The sequence below is a fragment of the Musca autumnalis genome, unplaced genomic scaffold (genome assembly GCF_047663935.1).
Source record: "Musca autumnalis isolate F117 unplaced genomic scaffold, ASM4766393v1 scaffold_5, whole genome shotgun sequence".
Taxonomy (NCBI): Eukaryota; Metazoa; Arthropoda; class Insecta; order Diptera; family Muscidae; genus Musca; species Musca autumnalis.
The window spans coordinates 107,023,488-107,042,992 of NW_027412088.1; the positions used below are offsets into that span (position 1 = coordinate 107,023,488).

The 19,505-nt window shown below is 36.5% G+C and overlaps 1 protein-coding gene across 25 annotated transcripts in view; it reads right to left on the reverse strand.

The window, feature by feature from the left end:
* Positions 1-230: 230 nt before the first annotated feature.
* Positions 231-19,505, reverse strand: part of tn (tripartite motif containing protein thin) — a 188,311-nt gene continuing 169,036 nt past the window's right edge. For all 25 annotated transcript variants that reach the window (XM_073990653.1, XM_073990666.1, XM_073990661.1 and 22 more), the window contains 5 exons: positions 13,570-14,319; positions 8,384-8,543; positions 1,065-1,205; positions 921-997; positions 231-851 (listed from right to left, as the gene is read on the reverse strand). In XM_073990653.1, coding sequence (XP_073846754.1) covers positions 638-851; positions 921-997; positions 1,065-1,205; positions 8,384-8,543; positions 13,570-14,319 — 1,342 coding nt within the window. In that variant the 3' untranslated portion in view covers positions 231-637. The remainder of the gene's footprint in view (positions 852-920; positions 998-1,064; positions 1,206-8,383; positions 8,544-13,569; positions 14,320-19,505) is intronic.

Here is a 19,505-nt window from a genome sequence, read left to right on the forward strand (position 1 = left end):
AAAACATATCCACCTAAAACTGTCACCAAAGGTCAATCCGTTCTGTCAAAGTATAATGAAACGTAATTTGAAGGAGTTCGAATAACCCATATTTTAAAAGAAGCCCACATTTGGCATTTTTTTGTTCTCAATTTGAAATTCTCCTTATTAAATGGACTAAGTTTTTATAGATGCTTATTCTTGTTTGTAAAATTGACCCTATTAAAGACATATGAAATAAAATCAAAAAGTTTTTGTTGCAAGTTCAGCTTGCATTTTTTTATTTATTTAATCAAAAATAATTTCTTTACAAATAAAAATGAAAATTAATTTAGATTTAAGACGAATAGTGGTGGTGACTCTGAGGAGGGGAACAAAACAATCTAAAGTTTTAATTTAGAAAAAAATAACAAAAATATTGACATACGAATATAATTATAGATGATGTCTTATTAACTTAAGGCTTCTTTAAGAAAATGTAAAAAAGGGACATTTCATTCTTTTTTTCTTCTTCTTCAGAAATAACAAGCAAATACGACAATATACGACGATGTAATCCATTGATTATAAACGTAGGTCATAGTTTAACAAATAAAAGGCGGCAATCGTGACTCGATGCGTTCGATATTTTCCGTTCATGAAATTTTTGAGTGAGAGATTAAAACACTTGGACACGATGATTTTCACGATCGCATACCAAAATATTACCATTCGACATAATGGCGACACCTTCAAGACCTTTGAATTCTGAATCACCAGAACCCCAGGAACCGAAAGTTTTCAAGAAACTGCCATCAGGATTGAAAATTTGTATGCGATTATTACCGGAATCAGCGACAAAGATATATCCTTGATCATCCACAGCGACGCCTCTGTAAAATATTAAAAAATGCAGGTTAATTGAAGGTTTAGATTTATTGAAAGTAGCATTGCTAATTTACCTGGGAAATTTAAATTGTCCATCATCCGATCCTTCACCACCGAATGTGGATAAAACTTTGCCATTGACATCGAAAATCTATAAGTTAAAATAATAATTTTGTAATTAAGTATTGATTTGGAATATAAAAAAACTGCAAATATACCTGAATTCTGTGGTTATTTGAATCGGAAACAATGACACGATTCGTGTTAGATACAGCAATGTAATGCGGATGTTCAAGTTGACCTTCGCCGCGACCACATGTGCCAAATTTACCAACGAATGAACCATCGGATTGGAAAACCTGTTAATAAAAGAAAATGTCATTCACATGTTATACAAATGGTTTTTAAAAATGCTGACGTTTAAAGTTTGACACAATTTTGTCAAAACAATTGGAAATTTTGAGTTGCAGGAGCTTGCGTTATCGCCTCCGCCATATAATTGAGGTTTTTTAATATTGTAACTCCTCGAAATAATAATTTTAGATCTCACGAAGTAATCACTCTAGCGACCGAACGGATTGAAATAGGTAGATATAATTTTGGTCAAATTAATTGTAGGTCTGTAGAACTACTATTGGTTTGACCACGACGCTTTAATCAATTTTGAAGTTATATATCCCTCCGAATTGGTTACAATTTGGAATTTTGTGTTTTCAGATGTTCGAAGACATTTTTATTAAAAGCTATCCATATATGTCCACGTTTTGGGGTAGCCTTCCTCTTGGGTAGATAGGAGATTTTTGCATATGAAAAAGGAAAGACGAAGAGATTCCCACACAACCACCAAATTATGCTACCGGTTTCGCTGTTAGTTACAGAACTCATCAGGCACATCGGATGTGGTGTGGCTTCTCTTGGCAAAGCTTCGAACCTTATACCGAAGTTATTGGAATATTGTAACTGCGAATTTTGTAATAACAAACTAAGCATACCATGGAACTTTGATTTTTCAAATGCAATGTGCGCAATGGGCTGTGCGAACACTTCTTATTTAACAATGATGTTAACCTTGTTTGAGACTTACATTACTGATGACATAATTTGCACTACTATTTTTTCATTGAAATGAAATTTTTCCAGTTTTTGCACAATAAATAGGAGATTATATATGTTCAAAACAATGGGTCTATTAATAATCGCATATATTTTTGGTATCATTTTCAAAATGGAGACCCTCATCAAAATACTTCAATAGTAGGCTAAAACTCTAAACTAGAGTCTATAAGCATCATTCAATTCAGTGATATCACTTTGGTAAGACCAAAGTAGTTTAATGGCAAAAAATAAGAGTAAGAGTATACAATGGGAAAACCTTAGAAATATCATAAAAATTTAAATATAATGTTTTTTTTTCAAATATATATTTATTTCAGCACAGAGAATATAGCCAAAGCGCGTTGAATATTACAAAAATAAAATTTCATAGGAAATCCATACTACATGAAATAGTTTACTTAAAACCCACGACCAAAATTGTGTCAAACAGAAGTTCAAAACTACAGCTTTAATATGCTAACTTTAATTTTATTGAGTAATTTATTGGAAGATGGGATTAGATGTGAATTGATCCACGCAGAGGGAACGTTGAGACATCATGGCGTCCTCCACTTGTATTTTTTGTATTGATAGGTAGAAATCAGGAGTTGTGATAGTGATGGGAAAAACGCCGGGACACATGTCGTCTTTTTTGGTCTTCTATCACTCTTTTGTGTCAGAATATGCTAAACTGTTCATGACCCAAAAATTGCGCACAGTGTTATTATAGTTTCCACACGAGTGTCTGTTAATATACAAATCCTACTACCAAGACGTGGGTTTGATTTCTAGAGCTCAATCGTGGTATGTTAATGGGGTTGCCCGGATATAACTCTCACTGGCAAAACTCCCAAAATTATTTTGGGCGTAATGTCCGTGGGAGTTATGTCACGGGACCGTTAATGGGCAACTTCTGACTGCCAATAACGGTTCTGTTTGTATTAATAATCTGGCTTCCAAACCGTGTCTTTTAAATATACATATTATGGCGACAAAATCTGAATCTATTAAAAGAAAAATAGTGCCGCCTAATCGTGTTTCTTTTAACTGACAAACTCTGGCGCAAATGTTGGCGAACAAAGATTGGACTTTCATACAGAAATTCGGGCGTCCAATCGTTGTTATTTTCATAAAGAAGCCAATTGTAGTTTTTTTCCTAAATGCTCGTCGTATATGGCACGTTTGGTGCAGCAAATACGTGAAATCGGCCGAAAATATGTATGGGAGCTATATCCAAATCTGAACCGATTTCAATCAAATTCGGCACATTTATTTCTAGACCGAATTCAGTCACACATTCCAAATTTCATAAAATCGGAAGTATATTGCGTGTTTGGTTATCTCGTTTCCTTTTGTATGTTACATACAAATGCACAAAGACATATGTAATACCATTTACCACAGTGAAGTGTAGGGCAGGGCTGCTCACAATTGTATTTAAGAGAAGTCTATATTTTCGTTTTTCATGAGTTATCATTAAAAATGTAAAATGTGTTAAACATAATTGTAATTCTAAAAATTCTAAGATGAATTAATTCAAATATTACAACAAACGTCGAAGTGTTGTTGGATTAACAACACTTAAGAGAATCTTGCATTCACGGTAGCGTAATGGCGCGAGCACCAATGGTGTAGGGTATTAAAATGTTCCCTTTCTCATTAATAGTCTGATTTTAAAGCAGGTATCGGCACCAATACAAATGAAGTATGTGCGGTCACACGCATACGACATCGAGAGCGTAAATTTCGCTCTCTCCACAAACATCGTGTGGGTTAATACATTGCTAAAATTAAAAATCATTAAAAAAGCGACGGCACAACCTTCTTCATTGACTTCTGAGTGAAGACTAAATGGTGGTTGTTTTGTTGTTACTCTCATCAAGACACTTGTGCCCCTTGTTGCTGGATGCTGTTTTAAAGTATTCCAAGCATTAGGCAATGCTTGTATCCTAAATGTCTCGGTTCGATTCCCAATCAACACAACATGAAACATTTTTTATTTATTGTTGTCCTATTAGGACGAAGGTAATTTATTTGTGAAAGTTTTGTTTAATTGAATTAATTGAGCTATCATGGCCTAAGGAGTTTGTATTGAAAAAAGTGATATCTAGCGAAGTCCACACACATCCAACCAATATGCTACGATCGTTTCGCTGATGGTTAATTCAGCTCGTCAGGCTAGACGAGGTGTCTCTAGTCTTCCTAGAATTTTTTTACCTATGTAAAACTTTTGTATAAGTGGTGTCGTTAGACACGCCGTTCGGGCTGGGAGATAAATGTCTTTGTGCTAAATATTTAATCGGGGAGATAAATCTCTTCTTGCCCCATCTGGGATGTTAGTTTAATAGTTTCAATTTTTTTTTTGTATATGCCAAAGACTGGACAGTAAATTCGACATAGGCCGCATTTAATGTGTCTAAATTAGAAACTGCAATATGTGGACAGAAAGGGAGAGAAGCTCCCCACTGCTTCTAAATTGGCTGGCATGATATCTCCATTATCAATCAGTGTTGCGATCAGCTAGGGAATGCTTCTCTTTTTCCTAAATAAACACTGCATTGCCGCACTTTATTGTTTTTTTCAGCCGAATAATGTCAAAAGCTCGCTTTGGCTATGTGGTAGACATTCAACGCCCTCGTTTTGGTTCTGGGGTATCTTCATCGCCGTCTATATTTAATGCTAAGAGCTTCATGAAATGCTCCTTCCAAATCCTCAGTACACTATCTGTATCAGTTACCAGATTCCATTCATCATCTTTGCATGTAGTACACTCTCGTAAAATTTTCGGACTTCATTTTGACTCCTGAACATCTCGTGTTTCTCATGCTCACGTTTTTCTTTTTTCTTTATGTTTCTTCTGAAAATACGCTTCTCTCCTCTTCTCCTGACAATTTTTCTTTGCGTTTCGTGCTGCTACTGAATGCAGGGTTGCTCTGTATGCCGTGTTCTTCTCTTCAGTAGCCTTACGACACTCCTGATCGTACCATACATATTTAAGGTTGTGGTTTTTGGTACCCAAGTATAGAATTTGGGGCAGTCTGAAGAGAATGGGCTATTCTTTGCCACTGCGCTTCCACAATATCGGGACAAGGAGTGCAGTCTTAAAGCATGCGGGTTAGTTGAGCCGAGTAGGCTTGTACTATCTGTTGTGTTTGTAGCTTCTCGACTTTCAGCTTCCGTCCTGTGTTAGATCGCACTTTTGCCGCAACATTAAGACGAGTGTGTACCTTTGCTGCTTTAAGGAAATGCTTCCAATCAATGTTCGCTCCTTGAATCTATCGGACATCTAAGACACTGGACGAGTGTGTTCCGTCTATTACAATATGATTAATCTGGTTTCTTGTTTCCCCCTTTGGGGATGTCCACGTGGCCTTGTGTACTTTTTATTTCGCCCTAAATGCGTACGATAAATAACATAGGAATTCTAAAACTGTCATTTCCAGTAGTAAGAATAATTTTCGGATGTCCGGAATGGAAATTTCATCAAGATATTATATACTTTTATACACTTCGAGTAGTCAAAACTTATTATACCCTCAGCCTTTAGGCTAAAGAGGGTATTTACACTTTGATACGACCAAAAATGTGCCTCATCGAAATAATGGTTTTAGACCCCAAGTATGTTTGTACGATATCCGTTTCAGACAATTTTGAGTAGATCTAGCAATGTCCGTTCGTCTGTCTGCCTGGCAGGCTGGTGCGCACGAGAACTCTCGAACGGATCAATCGATTCGGTTCAAATTTTGGGTATCGAAATATTTTGTCTAGATTCGATTTAAGTTCGAAGATGGGCCATATAGGTCCACTCTTTCAGATACTTCCCCCATGTTCAAAAATTGTCGCAAAACTTGTGCGCACGATAACTCTTGTAGGGAATAACCGATTTGGTCCATACTTTACACATCGTGTAATTTCTACCAAACCTAGATGAGGTTCCAATATGGACTCAATCGGTCCACTCCTTCGGGTACCTCCCACACAAAATTTTGGAAAAGTTCAGTTTAGGACCTGGTCTCGAATTGCTTTGATTTTTGTTTAGGAAAGTTGTATTCGCTGTCCTCTATACGACGCTGAAGTTTAATTAGGGGCAAGTCCATACTTCCTGAGAAAATAGCCTGAAAGTACCAAAAAACCATATGACACCGCGTGTAGTGGTTGGAGCGCAAGATAACTCTCGAACGGATCTGCCGATTCGGTCCAAAATTTGGCTTTCGTAATATTTTGTCCAAGCTTAGTTCAAGTTCAAAGATGGATTATATCGGTCCACTCCTTCCGGTACCTCCCCCACAAAAGTTCGAAAATGTTCGGAAAATTTGTGCGTACGATAACTCGTGCGGGAGTGGCCGATTTGGTCCATACTTTGCTCATTATGAAATTTCTACCAGACTTAGATGAGGTTCCAATATGGACTCAATCGGTAAACTCCTTCGAGTATCTCCCACACAAAATTTCGGATAAGTTCACTTTAAGACCTGCTATTGAATCACTTTGATTTTTGTTGAAGCAACTTACATTCGCTGCCTCAATTACGATGGTAAAAGTTGTTTCAGGGGCAAGTCCATACTTCTTGAGAAAACAGCCCGAAGGGTGTAAAAACCACCTATGGCACCCCCATGGTCTATGTCCATACCTTTAAGTACCTTTTCCGCAAAAATTTTTAACTTTAATCCTAATCAACATTTTTGTCGGTTCATACGACCAAAATTTTGAAACCCCCTAAATACATACATATGTTTATTGTGAAAAAAGTGTTTCAATTTGCACAGGCTGAGGGTATATCTCTGTCGGCAAAGCCGACTGATACTTTTTTACTTGTTTTTTTCAGAAGAAATGCGGATGTCCAGATGGGGCCGCCAGAATCTACATATTCTATAAAATGTAAGTAGACAGTACGCTTCCAAGAAATATCTTGTTGAAGGAATAAGACAGGCCTTGTTAGGCATTACACTTGATTACATTGTGCAGCAGCATTTTTGGGGTGTGGAAAATTCCATTTGGGAATGAAAGTCCTTGATTAGTATATTAAGAACCCAAAAGGAAATTTTCGCCATAGGCCAAGTTTCTGAGATATCGAGTGATCAATTTTTTTGATTTTTCTCCGATAATACTTGGGAAAATAGTTACATATCTCTCTTTGGCGTTATTGTAGCTTCATTTTGACAATACACGTCTTCACTTAAATCGATTAGCGAATCTTTCTGTAGAATATTTCATTCTTCTAAATCATTTCCTTTCATATCCTTTTCGCCCTTTATTTCTTGAACAGTAGTAGAAGTACCACAAGATGATATTTTTCAACATCCAAAAATTCTACAAAAATGTTGCTCAGAAGATTTTAGGTACGGTTCTCTTTGGCAACTAATCAATATTTCCCGTTTTAATTGTCCTTTTTGATTTTTATTCGGTTTTGGTTCAGAAAAAAACTATGTTTGGGTTTTCTGTATATTCGATATTGGTTATTTATTGATATGTAGATTTACAAATTGGTTATTGCTTATGTAGACATCTGGGATGCTTTTGAAATATTTACCAAAAAAGCTCCTGTAATGAAGAACCCGTTAATAACAAATTTTCATGGAGAACAGATCCGGCTATCTCAATTTTTGAACCGGGTATTCCGACATTAAAACCGATTTTTGAATCGGTTTTAAGTAACCGATTATGTATATATGCACACCATTACAAAGCTTATAGAGTTATCAATCAAATGAAATTAATTCGTTGATTGAAACATTGCTAGTTGCAGTGCTAGAACAAAAAACCCGTTTTATTGAACCGATTTTGAGGAAAATCTCTCCAGTTAGGATCGTTGCTTGGTGTCATTCATCCTCTACCTTATCCTATATTAAAATAATAAATATATGTGCCGATTGATGATTAAACATTTTTTTTATTCAAAAAAGTCATAGCAATTTTGTTTCAGCTCATCTAATAAAAAACTGAACAATATTTAATTATAACATCAATAATGTCAATATCGGGCAAAAACAATTTATTAAACATCCCAATATTTCCCCGAAGGCTTTGTGTTCGATAATCATGTTTCATGTCTTTATAATTGCCTGACAAATGATATTTGCCATCGTTTACATTGCCGACAAATACTACTACGTTCAGATCTCAAGTCTTGATTAATTGCAAATATTTGCATAAGGATGCTACTACTGCTACTGACAGGCTATCCCATTGTCTCAATAATGTTTCCCCCAATGGCAATCTGCTAAGTTTCATGTTTGTGTCCGTCTTTCCACATCATGTTCTTCTTCGTCCGTATTTGAATGGAGAAATTAAATTTTGCGGATTACGGGGTAAATTGCATTTAGATGCATTGAATGTGACAAACAACTAAGAGGAAGGAAGATAACGGCATGTAAAACGCCTATACAGTGTCATCTTCTCAAATTTGCATACAATGCGGATAATTGTTAAAATCGTTTCTTACCTGTACTCGATGGTTTTCTTTGTCACAGACATAGATAAAGCCCAAAGCATCGGTGGTCACACCCCAAGGATAATTGAATTTGCCATCTGCGGTACCTTGTGAACCGAATGCCCTCAGGAAACGTCCTTGTGGATCTAACACTTGTATACGATGATTATATCTATAACAAAGAGAACAAGAGAGAGATAAATGAAATTCAAGTTAATGGGACAACAACGATGACAATGTAATTAATTTAATAAACATTTGATTGTCTTAATAGAACGAACGTTCTTTTAATTTTCTCTTTCGGGAAAATGCACAATTGCAGTAATCACATTATGTGGGTAAGGATGATAGGTATGAAGGTTGTTCATTAGGTAATTTTCAGAATAATAACTATAGAATGTGAAGAATTATTAAGTTCTTTTAGACAGCTTAATGCATGTCTTTCGAACGTACGTCGAGTTCCAAGAAGGACAGCTCCTTCCTCCCTCACAAAAGTTCAAATTATACGTTTAAGTGTAGTTTGAGAGCTGTTAGAGGATAGTTTTCCAGAAATGTTGTAGTATTCGAAGTAGACAAAGCTCTTGGAGTTAGTTCAAAAGGTTTGGTAGGGCAGTTGAAAAGGAGCAGTGCGCCGCGCGGGGCCGAGCAACATGCTGGGCAGATTTCCCATGATGTCATCAATTCTTGCCCTATAGGTATTTAGACGGCTGCATCATCCCGAGTGCAGTTGAGCCAGAACTACTCTAGTTTGTCGTGACAGCTGACGCTCACCAGCTGCGATAAATGGGGGATATTCTGCGAGGAAAATAATCACACAATATTTGTTTATAGCATCCTCGACCGCATCTGTGTGATAACGAGACAGTGGAATCCTATGCAAATGCATATATGGTTAAGATAAAGAAAATCTGATAAGACAGAAACTCGTTTTATCACAAAATAAAATGAATTAGGCCCAGAAATTTTTGCATATCGTTCATATTTTTACATACATATTTGCATAAAATGACCATATGTAAGAATTTGTGGCCTGAATATCCCACCGAAATGGCTGATATTTTGTACTAAGATATAAAACCTTCCAGTTGAAATTTGTCGGTATAGGTCCACGTCTTCATATAGCTCCCTTAGAACGGTACCTCACGATTGTCGGTATTGGGAAGGTTTTGGCCTCATTATCACATTGAAATAGCTGAAGTTTGCTACTTAGTCTACGTTGGTGGTATAAAACTTTCTCCTGGAAATTTGTCGGTATAGGTCCGCGTCTTCATATAGCCCCCATAGAACGATACCACCAGATTTTGAAGGTTTTAGCCTTATTAGCACACCGAAATGGCTGAAATTTGATACTTAGCTTTAGTTGGTGGTATAAAACTTTCTCCCAGAAATTTGTCGGTATAGGTCCAGGCCTTCATATAGCCCACATAGAACGATACCTCCCGATTTTCGGTATTTTGAAAGTTGTGGCCACATCAACCCACCGAAATGGCTGAAGTTTGGTGTTTAGTCTTTGTTGGAGGTAAAAGCCTTTCCGACTGAAATTCGTCGGTATATGTCCACGTTTTGATATAGCCCCCATAGAACGGTACCACCCGTTTTTCGGTATTTTTAAGGTTTTAGCATTATTATCACTCCGAAATGGCTGACATTTGGTAGTGAGTCTTCCCTGGGGGTATAAAACTTTCCACCTGAAATTTGTCGGTATAGGTCCACGTCTTCATATAGCCCCATAGAACGGTACCTCCCGATTTGCGGTATTTTGAAGGTTGTGGCCTCAATATATCTCCGAAATGGCTGAAATTTGGTATTAAGTCTTCCTTGGGGATAAAAAACTTTCCACCTAAAATTTGTCGGTTTAGGTTCAATCCTTCATATAGCCCCCATAGATCGATACCTTCCGATTTTCGGTATTTTGAAGGTTGTGGCTATGGTTATACATTTCTCTATTTTATTGACTTGTCTGAAGACAATTTTAAACAAAAAAATTGAACACACAAACGTTTTTGTACTTATTATTGAAATATTTGTTGCATAAGGAAATATGTAAAATGCATAAATTTTGCATATGCACATATTAGTTTTTGCATATGCAAAATTTATAAATTTTGCATATGTCATATGTTTCGATTGCAATTTAATCAGAAGCCAAAAATATGCCCTGTCCCAAAATTTGCTGTACTGTAAGAATCTTTGTCTCCTCATGTAGATAGTCCACTGTTGTAGCGCGCTTCATATATACGCGAACTCCACTGGGTCTACACGAGCGACGTTAACGTGCTTTCGAATGTGAACCCTAGAATTTTGGGAAGGTTAGTGTTAGTGCTACCATCGACCATAACATTCAGCTCTGTGCTCACCTCCGCAGTCCATTTGGTGAACAGAGTGGCCATAAATTTGGTCGCGGATATTTGCATATTCATTGAGTGGAAAATAATGGTAAGATCAGTCAAATAGGAGTTCAAAGGTACCTGACGCCAAGATCGTACAGTATTTGCATACGTTACGACCTCGATGTCGTTTGAAGGGGGTGGAATGCAGTAGAGTTGGACAAACTAGTTTCTAGCTCACTGTCCTTGTTCCTAAACATATGAGTGATTTCATGCAAACGAACGTATAAAATCAGCCATACGTAGACTTTTCAAAGTATCGATGCGATCGATTGGAACTACATTGTGAACTAGATCGTTAAATTGAACTACATACATCGGTACAATTCTAGAATACAGGAGATGTAGGAGTTAAACAGTTCCAGAGATGTCACGCCACCTTGGGGAACTCCCAGTTTCAACTCACGAGGCCTGGACTTCTTGTTCCTGAACTCCCTGTTTCACTCTGCGAGGCTTGGAGCTCTTGTTCCTGAAGTTCACGTACGACCGGCGGCCATGCAAATAATTGATTATCCAACGTTTGAAACTTGGATCAATGTCATCAAACAGCATGGTGTGACCTTAGATAAGTTGAACAGCTAACTGATGCTGATGATCGCAACCGAATATTTTTTTTGACGCTGAGAGGAGTAATGCCTCAAGAGTCTTTGCTACGGGCGATAAAAGTGAAATCGGTGTGCACGGTGTACTGGCATTCTTGTCAGGCTTCATCTCACTTCCGGTATTTGACCTGCAAGTATATAGCAAGCGGCTGCAACCGTGATGATGTCTCAGAACGTCTTCTCTGCTACCCGAACATGAGAAAGGTTGGGACGATATTTGAAGCGGCAATTAGTGAACTCTCTGAAACTAGGCCAATTAGCTTTCTCATGATTAATAAAAGTGCAGCATCCAGAGCTGATGAAATCGGGTGGCATGCTGATGGGGACAATTATTGGGATCTGGTCGGACCAAGAGAACCGACGGGCTGCCAAGTGGTGTCAATCATCAGACCAGTTGACACGATGATTATATCTGACGAACCATGACACTCACCTTGGTAGGGGCGTCCTCATTGACCGTGCAAAATGTAGAGCTATCAATCTGCTCAGCAATCATTTTACCCCTCCGGTCATTACCGAGAACCGAATACCACAACTCATGATATGCATTAAAGTCACATAATGTTCCTTATGACATTTCCAAAGCGGGATATGCTTCTTCCAATACAAAAACGACACAAATATAAACACATGTACACTACGATGGCAGTAGCTGGCCGGAACACGGTTGTTGTGTGGTTTCGGGTATCGGTATCGAAGAATCCGCAGCATGGGATTGCTTTGATATAATGTGTTTCGTGGACAAGGCCATGCTTCCTGACATAATGATCCAAAACAAATCAAACACATATGGATGGTGGGCTGGTGGTTGGTCCAACCTTTGTACGTCGAGTTCGAAGATTGACCCTCACAAAAGTTCAAAATATTCGTAAAGTGTGGTTTAAGGTATGTCCTAGGATTATTTTGAAATTTCTATCTGATTACACCGATATGTTTTTCATGGGGAAGCCCCTGCTTCTAGACATAATGACCAAAGAGTTCTAAAAATTACTACTGTGACTAACTAAAAACCTACTCCTGTGAAGAAAACGCTATAGGGAAAAACCGAATCAATTCCCCAATTATCGGCAGACCCTGCAAACTTTTTGAGGACCTGGAATGTCACAAAGTTCGCTTCGCCGCCAAAACATGTCTCAAGACTCCAAATTTGTAATATTTTTGGAGATGAAAGGCAATAATTGAATATGTTGGACGTTCGATCGATGCGAAAACAAACATCGAGTAGGATTACAACCTTCAAGAAGAGATCCTTTTTTCACAGAGCAACAAAAAATATTTCGATTCCGATTTATATTTTTGATCGACTGGATGATGGATGTTTGGCGATTTTTAATACTTTCTTCTTGTAAATTGGATGTCTGTTTATCTCCAGCATATTTCTTTCATTCATGAAAATTTTTCTTAAATCATTCTTTGTATACAACTCATTTTTTATTTCATGTCAGATATATTCTCTTCTATGTGGTATAGTGAAAAGGGTATTTTTTGACTGTTTCCTCAGTTAAGATAGGGAAGGTTAAGCAGAAATACCCACATTTCCATACATTGAAATCCATCTGTGGGGAAAATTAGTCTGTAATTTACTGATTGATCGCAATCGAACATATCAAATGACAGCAATTTAATCCCCTGATTATATTCTTCTGATTATTTTCCCTTCATATCAAAGTGAAATAGAAAGTGAACAAAAAAATCAATTCCGATACAGCGATGCCCTTCACACATCGTTGGCAGTGAATTAAATAAGAATTTGTTTTTGTGTGCAACAAAATAAAGTTGTAATTAAATTTTGCATTAACATTGGTCATTATCCGCTTAGTAATTCCAATTACAAGAAGTATGAAATACAAGTGAATGTTACATGTTTGTACATTCATTACAAATGCTCACTCTGGCCCCCACTCCAATCTGTTGCCTTCGTGAAAAGAAACATTACATAGCTATAGAAAAGGGCAAGGGTTACTATCAACTGTTGTTGTTCGTTTGTATGTAATTAAGATGAGAAAACTCTTCTAATCCTCAAAGCTTAATACCACCACCTACCACAAGCTTGTCAATGGTTTGAATTGGACATTATTATGGGATAAATTACAAAGAATTCAATCAATTTAATTAACAAACTTAAATGAACATCATTAATGTGTAAATGAGTAAATGCTTAAAGATATTGGATGAATGAATGAAAAACGTTGGGGAGTGTTAAACTTACCTATCTGCTATTATATATTGTCCGATACGATTGACCGCAACACCGGCCAAACAATCGAACTCTCCTTCACCATTGCCGTATTCGCCAAACTGTTTAACGAAAATGCCATTCGAATCGAACACTTGAACGCGATGATTCGATGAATCGGCTACGACAATGCTATTGTCCGGGCCGACGGCTAGGCCGCGCGGCCAGGTGAAAGAACCGGGTTCGCTCCCCCGGCCCCCCAATTGGAACAGCTGTTGACGCTTGCGCAGGTACAATTGCTTAGGGGAAGTACCTGCCACTCCGGCCATACCGTGAGCTGCTGCTGCTACCATAGGGGAGGTAGGGGAGCCTAGCCCGTTTTTTGAAGCATCATCATCGGATGATCCAAGTTCATTGACCTGCCTCAGAGGCAGACCCAGGCTAAGGCGACGTGATACATCGCTGGCAACGTGGCTACGACTACTGCCGCTAGCACCGTGCGATGACGATGGAAGGGCCGAAGACGTGCTACTGCTGCCATGAGTATCACGGCTACTGGTCGATGGTGCGTCCTTTGAGCTTTTACTGCCATACTTGTTCTTCAAATAGCGTGCCCAAGAACTTAAAGCTTCGCCATCCTTATTATCGGCTGTAGATGATGACGCAGCACCAGATGCGCCACTGCGTGATGAAGTACGATCCAAAATTGGTGAGCTATCGCGTGATTTCAACGCATGCGATGAACGGCTACGTGATAGATCTGAACCACCATAACCGCTATATCTGTTAAAGTGAAAATAAAAAGGAGAATATTATTTAGTTGTCAAATTCAAAATACACATACATACATATATTTTTAATATAATCATAACATGCTAATAGTTCCAATTTACATTAGGCGAGTTTACTTGCGGCAATTGTCAGTTTGTAGGTGAGATGTAGGTGAGAGAGGGTGCTGAGAGGCAAAGGGTTACCATATGCCTCACCTCTCTCTCCTACAAAATGATAATTGCCGCAAGTAAACTCGCCCAATGTAAATTGGGACATATATAAATTATTCTTTGGAGAATTTGATTGGATTTATTATATGTTATCGTTAATTAAATAATATTATTTTTGAAACTTATGAACAAAGTATTTAAAAGTCACATCACTACATATTTCAAGTTCATTCATTAGGGCTTTTCAAAATCCTTCAAAGCTCTCAGTACATTGCTGAGAAGCTTTCATGAGAGTTTTTATTATCCGACAAATTAAATATATTATTTATATTGATGTTTTCATATATTTTTTGCATTAAGGATACCTCCTAGGTCTATTCAAGGACTGGCTTATACTATAAAAGACAAGATATTACAATATATTTTCAGCATGGCTAAAAAAGAAAATTTGCTATAGCATACCCATCAAAATGTCCATGGATAATAGGCTTTTACCTTATCTGTCTATCCGTACAATTCTGTGGATCTTGGGAGAATCTCTGAGCAAATGCCCGAGTGTCTAGTAACGCTGTATACACGGATCATGTCATTGATATAGGCGTTGAGTCAATAACCCATCCTAAGCAAAAACACATTTATTTTATTTATTTTTATTTTATTAATCAACTTTACAATAATTCTAAGCCATCAGGCCAATTAACATGAATTACATTATATTACATATTTGTATGTCATCACTACTCAGTGTGCATATGAAATAATCCTATTTAGTTATTTCTGTGAATAAAACGGAAGAACCTCCCAAAAGTCGATGGATGTTTAAGGACCATTATCTGGAACTCTGACTCTGGAAGAGTCTTTCCGCAGTAGTCTTCCGTAGTAGAACCAGATTTGAATAGCTAGATATACATTAGGGATATAACTTTTTGCATTTTTTTGCAGATATCGAAAATACCACCACATAGCCGTGTAGGCCATGAAAAACTATTATGAAATAAGGTGTAATTTTTTCTCTATCGCGAAAAAAGTTTCCGCACCAAATGCATGGAAGTTCAGAAATGCATTTTTTAATTTTATCTGTTATAACAACATATTTGCTTTTGATTAAAATTTTTATTTTTTTGTAATCTAATTTAAAATCATTATCAAAGCGTTCTGGACCAATTTGTTCTCAAATCGCGCCATTTCGGACCATATTAGGATTTTTTGACACTGTTGCAAATTTTGTTTTTTCTTTATAAACTCGCGAATTTTATGTTTATATTTTTTGTACCTATCGGTCAAGAGAATATGGTGTCATTTACAACAAATTCGCGAAAGTTACAGACCGTTTTTAATGACTTTGCCTGTGAGAAATGTATTTTTGTCTATAAATATTTATTCAAACAAAGCAAATTTAAAATTATAAGTAGAAAAATACCAAAAGGGTTTTAATAATTGCGGTCGGGGCTGAAACCTTTTTCATCGAATCGATCTTAGAAACGCGTTTTCATTATTAGGACAAAATTCCCCACATGGTACTGCTGCTGTATTTTTGTAGAAAACAAATAAAATTCTCACAGGCAAGGTCAACAAAAACAGCCTGTAACTTTCGCGAATTCGTTGCAAATGACCCCAAATTCTCTTGTCCGATAGGTACAAAAAATATAAACATAAAATTCGCGAGTTTATAAAGAAAAACCAAAAATTGCAATAGTGTCAAAAATTCTTAATATGCTCCGAAATGGCGCGATTTGAGATCAAATTGGTCCAGAACGCTTTGATAATGATTTTAAATTAGATTACAAAAAAATAAAAATTTTAATCAAAAGCAAATATGTTGTTATAACAGATAAAATTAAAAAATGCATTTCTGAACTTCCATGCATTTGGTGCGGAAACTTTTTTCGCGATAGAGAAAAATTGACGCCGTATTTCATAATAGTTTTCCATGCTCTACACGGCTATGTGGTGGTATTTTTTTGGTTATAGCCCTAATATACATACATGAGATCTATTAATCTAGACCAATTCCAAACCACGTGTGAGAGATAGAATGTACGATCGATTCGATGAGCTAACATCCACTCTGATCGCAACTTTGTTGTGGCTCGGATGAAACTTAACCCATTTCGTCCCGAGATAAAATTTTTATTTATTTAAAAAAAAATACTTTTTTAGGGTAATGTCAAAAATCTACTCAAATACCGATGTTTCGTTTTCCCGAAAAAAGGTGTTCGAAATTTCGAGCACTGTCGCTTATCCTATATACATACATTCACGATCATCTGAATAGGTTTGAAATTTTTTCTTTTTATATGTTAAGGTATCTTCTGATGTGTTTGTACTACAGATCCATACTATTTACCCAGCAAACCAAATGTCGGATGTCCGACATATCGAAACAATTTCGGAAGCAAAATCGTTCAGATTTCGTATCGATTTCTATACGATTTTTCGTAGGGAAATTCGTTCAGATTTAGTTCCGATTTCGGAGAAAATGTCGGAAGTAAATTCCCTTCGAATTTGCTAATGTTTTTCTTCCGATTTCGTTACGAATTCGGATCGATATGTCGGAAACAAATTTCCTTCGCACAACAACCACCTTTTGTATATATCTAACAAGCAACATTTTAGTTTGTTGTCGAAAACAAAATGGTTGGTTATAAAATTCGCATATACATTTTTTTAAATATTTTAAATATAAATGCAACATATAATAATTCAAGCTAGTGCTGATAGACTTAACATATTCGTACACAAAGTTTACATTGTTCTACTATAATTACAAAATGATAACAGCAGTGAAAATAATTAGATATCTTTGAAATTAGAATCTTCCAATAAAAACATAACAAAGAAAATTTATCAATAAAAAAGAAGCATCAGAGAAAAAATTTTTTCCTTCGATAATCATACGAAATTATTCCAAAATTGTTCAGAAATCTTTACGAAAGTTCGGAAGGTACCTCAGATTTTCATACGACATTATTCCGAAATCGTTCAGAAATCTGTACGAAATTTCGGAGGAAGAAATTCGAATTCCGAATTTCCCAAGGATTTTCTTCCGATTTCGTTGCGAATTCTGACCGAAATCGATCCGATTTCGCTCCGACATTTCGTTCCGAAATTATGTCAACCACTTCATACAACTTTCGTTAAGATATCGTTACGATTTCGGATCAGATATCGGACGTAACGTCCGAAATTTGTTCCGATTTCGTTACGATATCGGTACGATTGGTTTGCTGGGTAGTTTTTGAGAGTCCTATGCTATGCCAACATTCACAAGAAAAAAACGTAACGTAATTATAATGAAAAAGTACAAAAAGTGTTCAATTTTTGCGATCATCAAAATAGGTTTGAATAAAAACATTGAAAATGGTACTACCTATGCAAATATTGTGCAGTTTTTTGCATTAGTTTAGTAAAATAGAACATTTCGATAAATCCTGCAAAAAATTTGACCCGCTTTATTAGGAACGTGGGTTCAATTCTTAACCTAGAAAAATTGCCAAGAACTATCAGATAAAATCAAAAAATATTCCAACAAGAATGTTTTATAAACATGCTTTAAATGACTTTTTGATTTCGTAAGACCCCTTTTGAGCTTCGCAAATTGCCTGAAAACAAATATCAAGTGTTAGTCATAATATTAGGATCGATAAATTAGCAAAGTCATTGAATATATTTGGAATTTTAGGTCAAGTTTCATTTTTGAACTATCCTTGCAATACAAATTTAAGTATTATCATTCTCACAACTCCACCATAGTTGACCACATGTATCATAAATGTTCGAAAATTGGTCTGGATGAATGTCTCTACGACGAAATTAACGTAGAAAATTGTAATTCAAATTTAACACAAAGGTGTATGATATCTCCGAATATAGCAACACCGTTACGTTTTTTCTTGTGAATGTGAATGTTGGGTCTGTAATACAAACACATCAGAAGATACCTTAACATATAAGCAGAAAAAATTTCAAACCTATTCAGATGATCGTGAGTATGTTGTGAGTATATAGAAGTAAAAAAAAATGATTTATTTAATGTTTTATTGATTTATTTTATCATTTGTGAATGATGGTTGAAGAGTAGTATTGAGTCTTCTTTGAGCCTACACAAGTTTTCCCCGAAAATGGGTCAGTACTGCATAAAATTCTAAGTCGATATAACCATGTTCGTCTGTCCGTCCGTCTGGCTGTTGAAATCAAGATACAGCTCGCAATATATAAGATAGAGGTTTATAATTTGGTAAAGAATTTTCTTTTTTATCGGTCCACGTTTCTATATAGCCCCCACAGAACGGAATTTCCCTATTTTCTGGATAAATGGCTGATATCTGGTATTAAGTGTCCCATGGGGGCATAAAACTTTCCACCAGAAATTTGTGCACGTCTTCATAAAGCCCCCAAAGAACAATGGTTCATCTCGATTTTCGGTATTTAAAGGGTTCAGTGTCATGATAAACTGAAATTGATGAAATTTGGTATTTAGTCTTTTGGTTTTAGGGACACAAAACATACCAGGAGAAAATTATCAGTATAGGTCTACGTTGTCATATATCCCACATAGTAGGGTGCATCCCAATTTTTGGTATTTCGAAGGTTGTGGCCGTAATATCAAACCGAAATCGCTTAAACTTGGTATTTAGTCTTTATTAGGCCTTGAAAACTTTTTCTCAGAAATGTGTGAATATAGGTACTTTCTGATTTTCGGTATTTTAAAGTTTTAGCTGCTTTGTCTTACCGAAGTGGCTTAAATTTGCCCTACTATAGGTACACGTTTTGATAAAGCCCCCTTGGAACGATATCTCATTATTTTCGGTATTCTGGGGCTACAAAGCTTTCCTCCTAAAATTTGTCAGTATATGTCCCCGTTTTGAGAAATCGGTAAAATTTGGTATCTCCCGATTTTCGATATTTGAAGGTTTTAGCCACATTATATAACCAAAACGACTGAAATTTGATTTTTAGTCTTCGTTGAGGGCACAAAACGTTCCCGCTTAGAATGATCGATACATATCCACGCTTCCGTATAGTCCC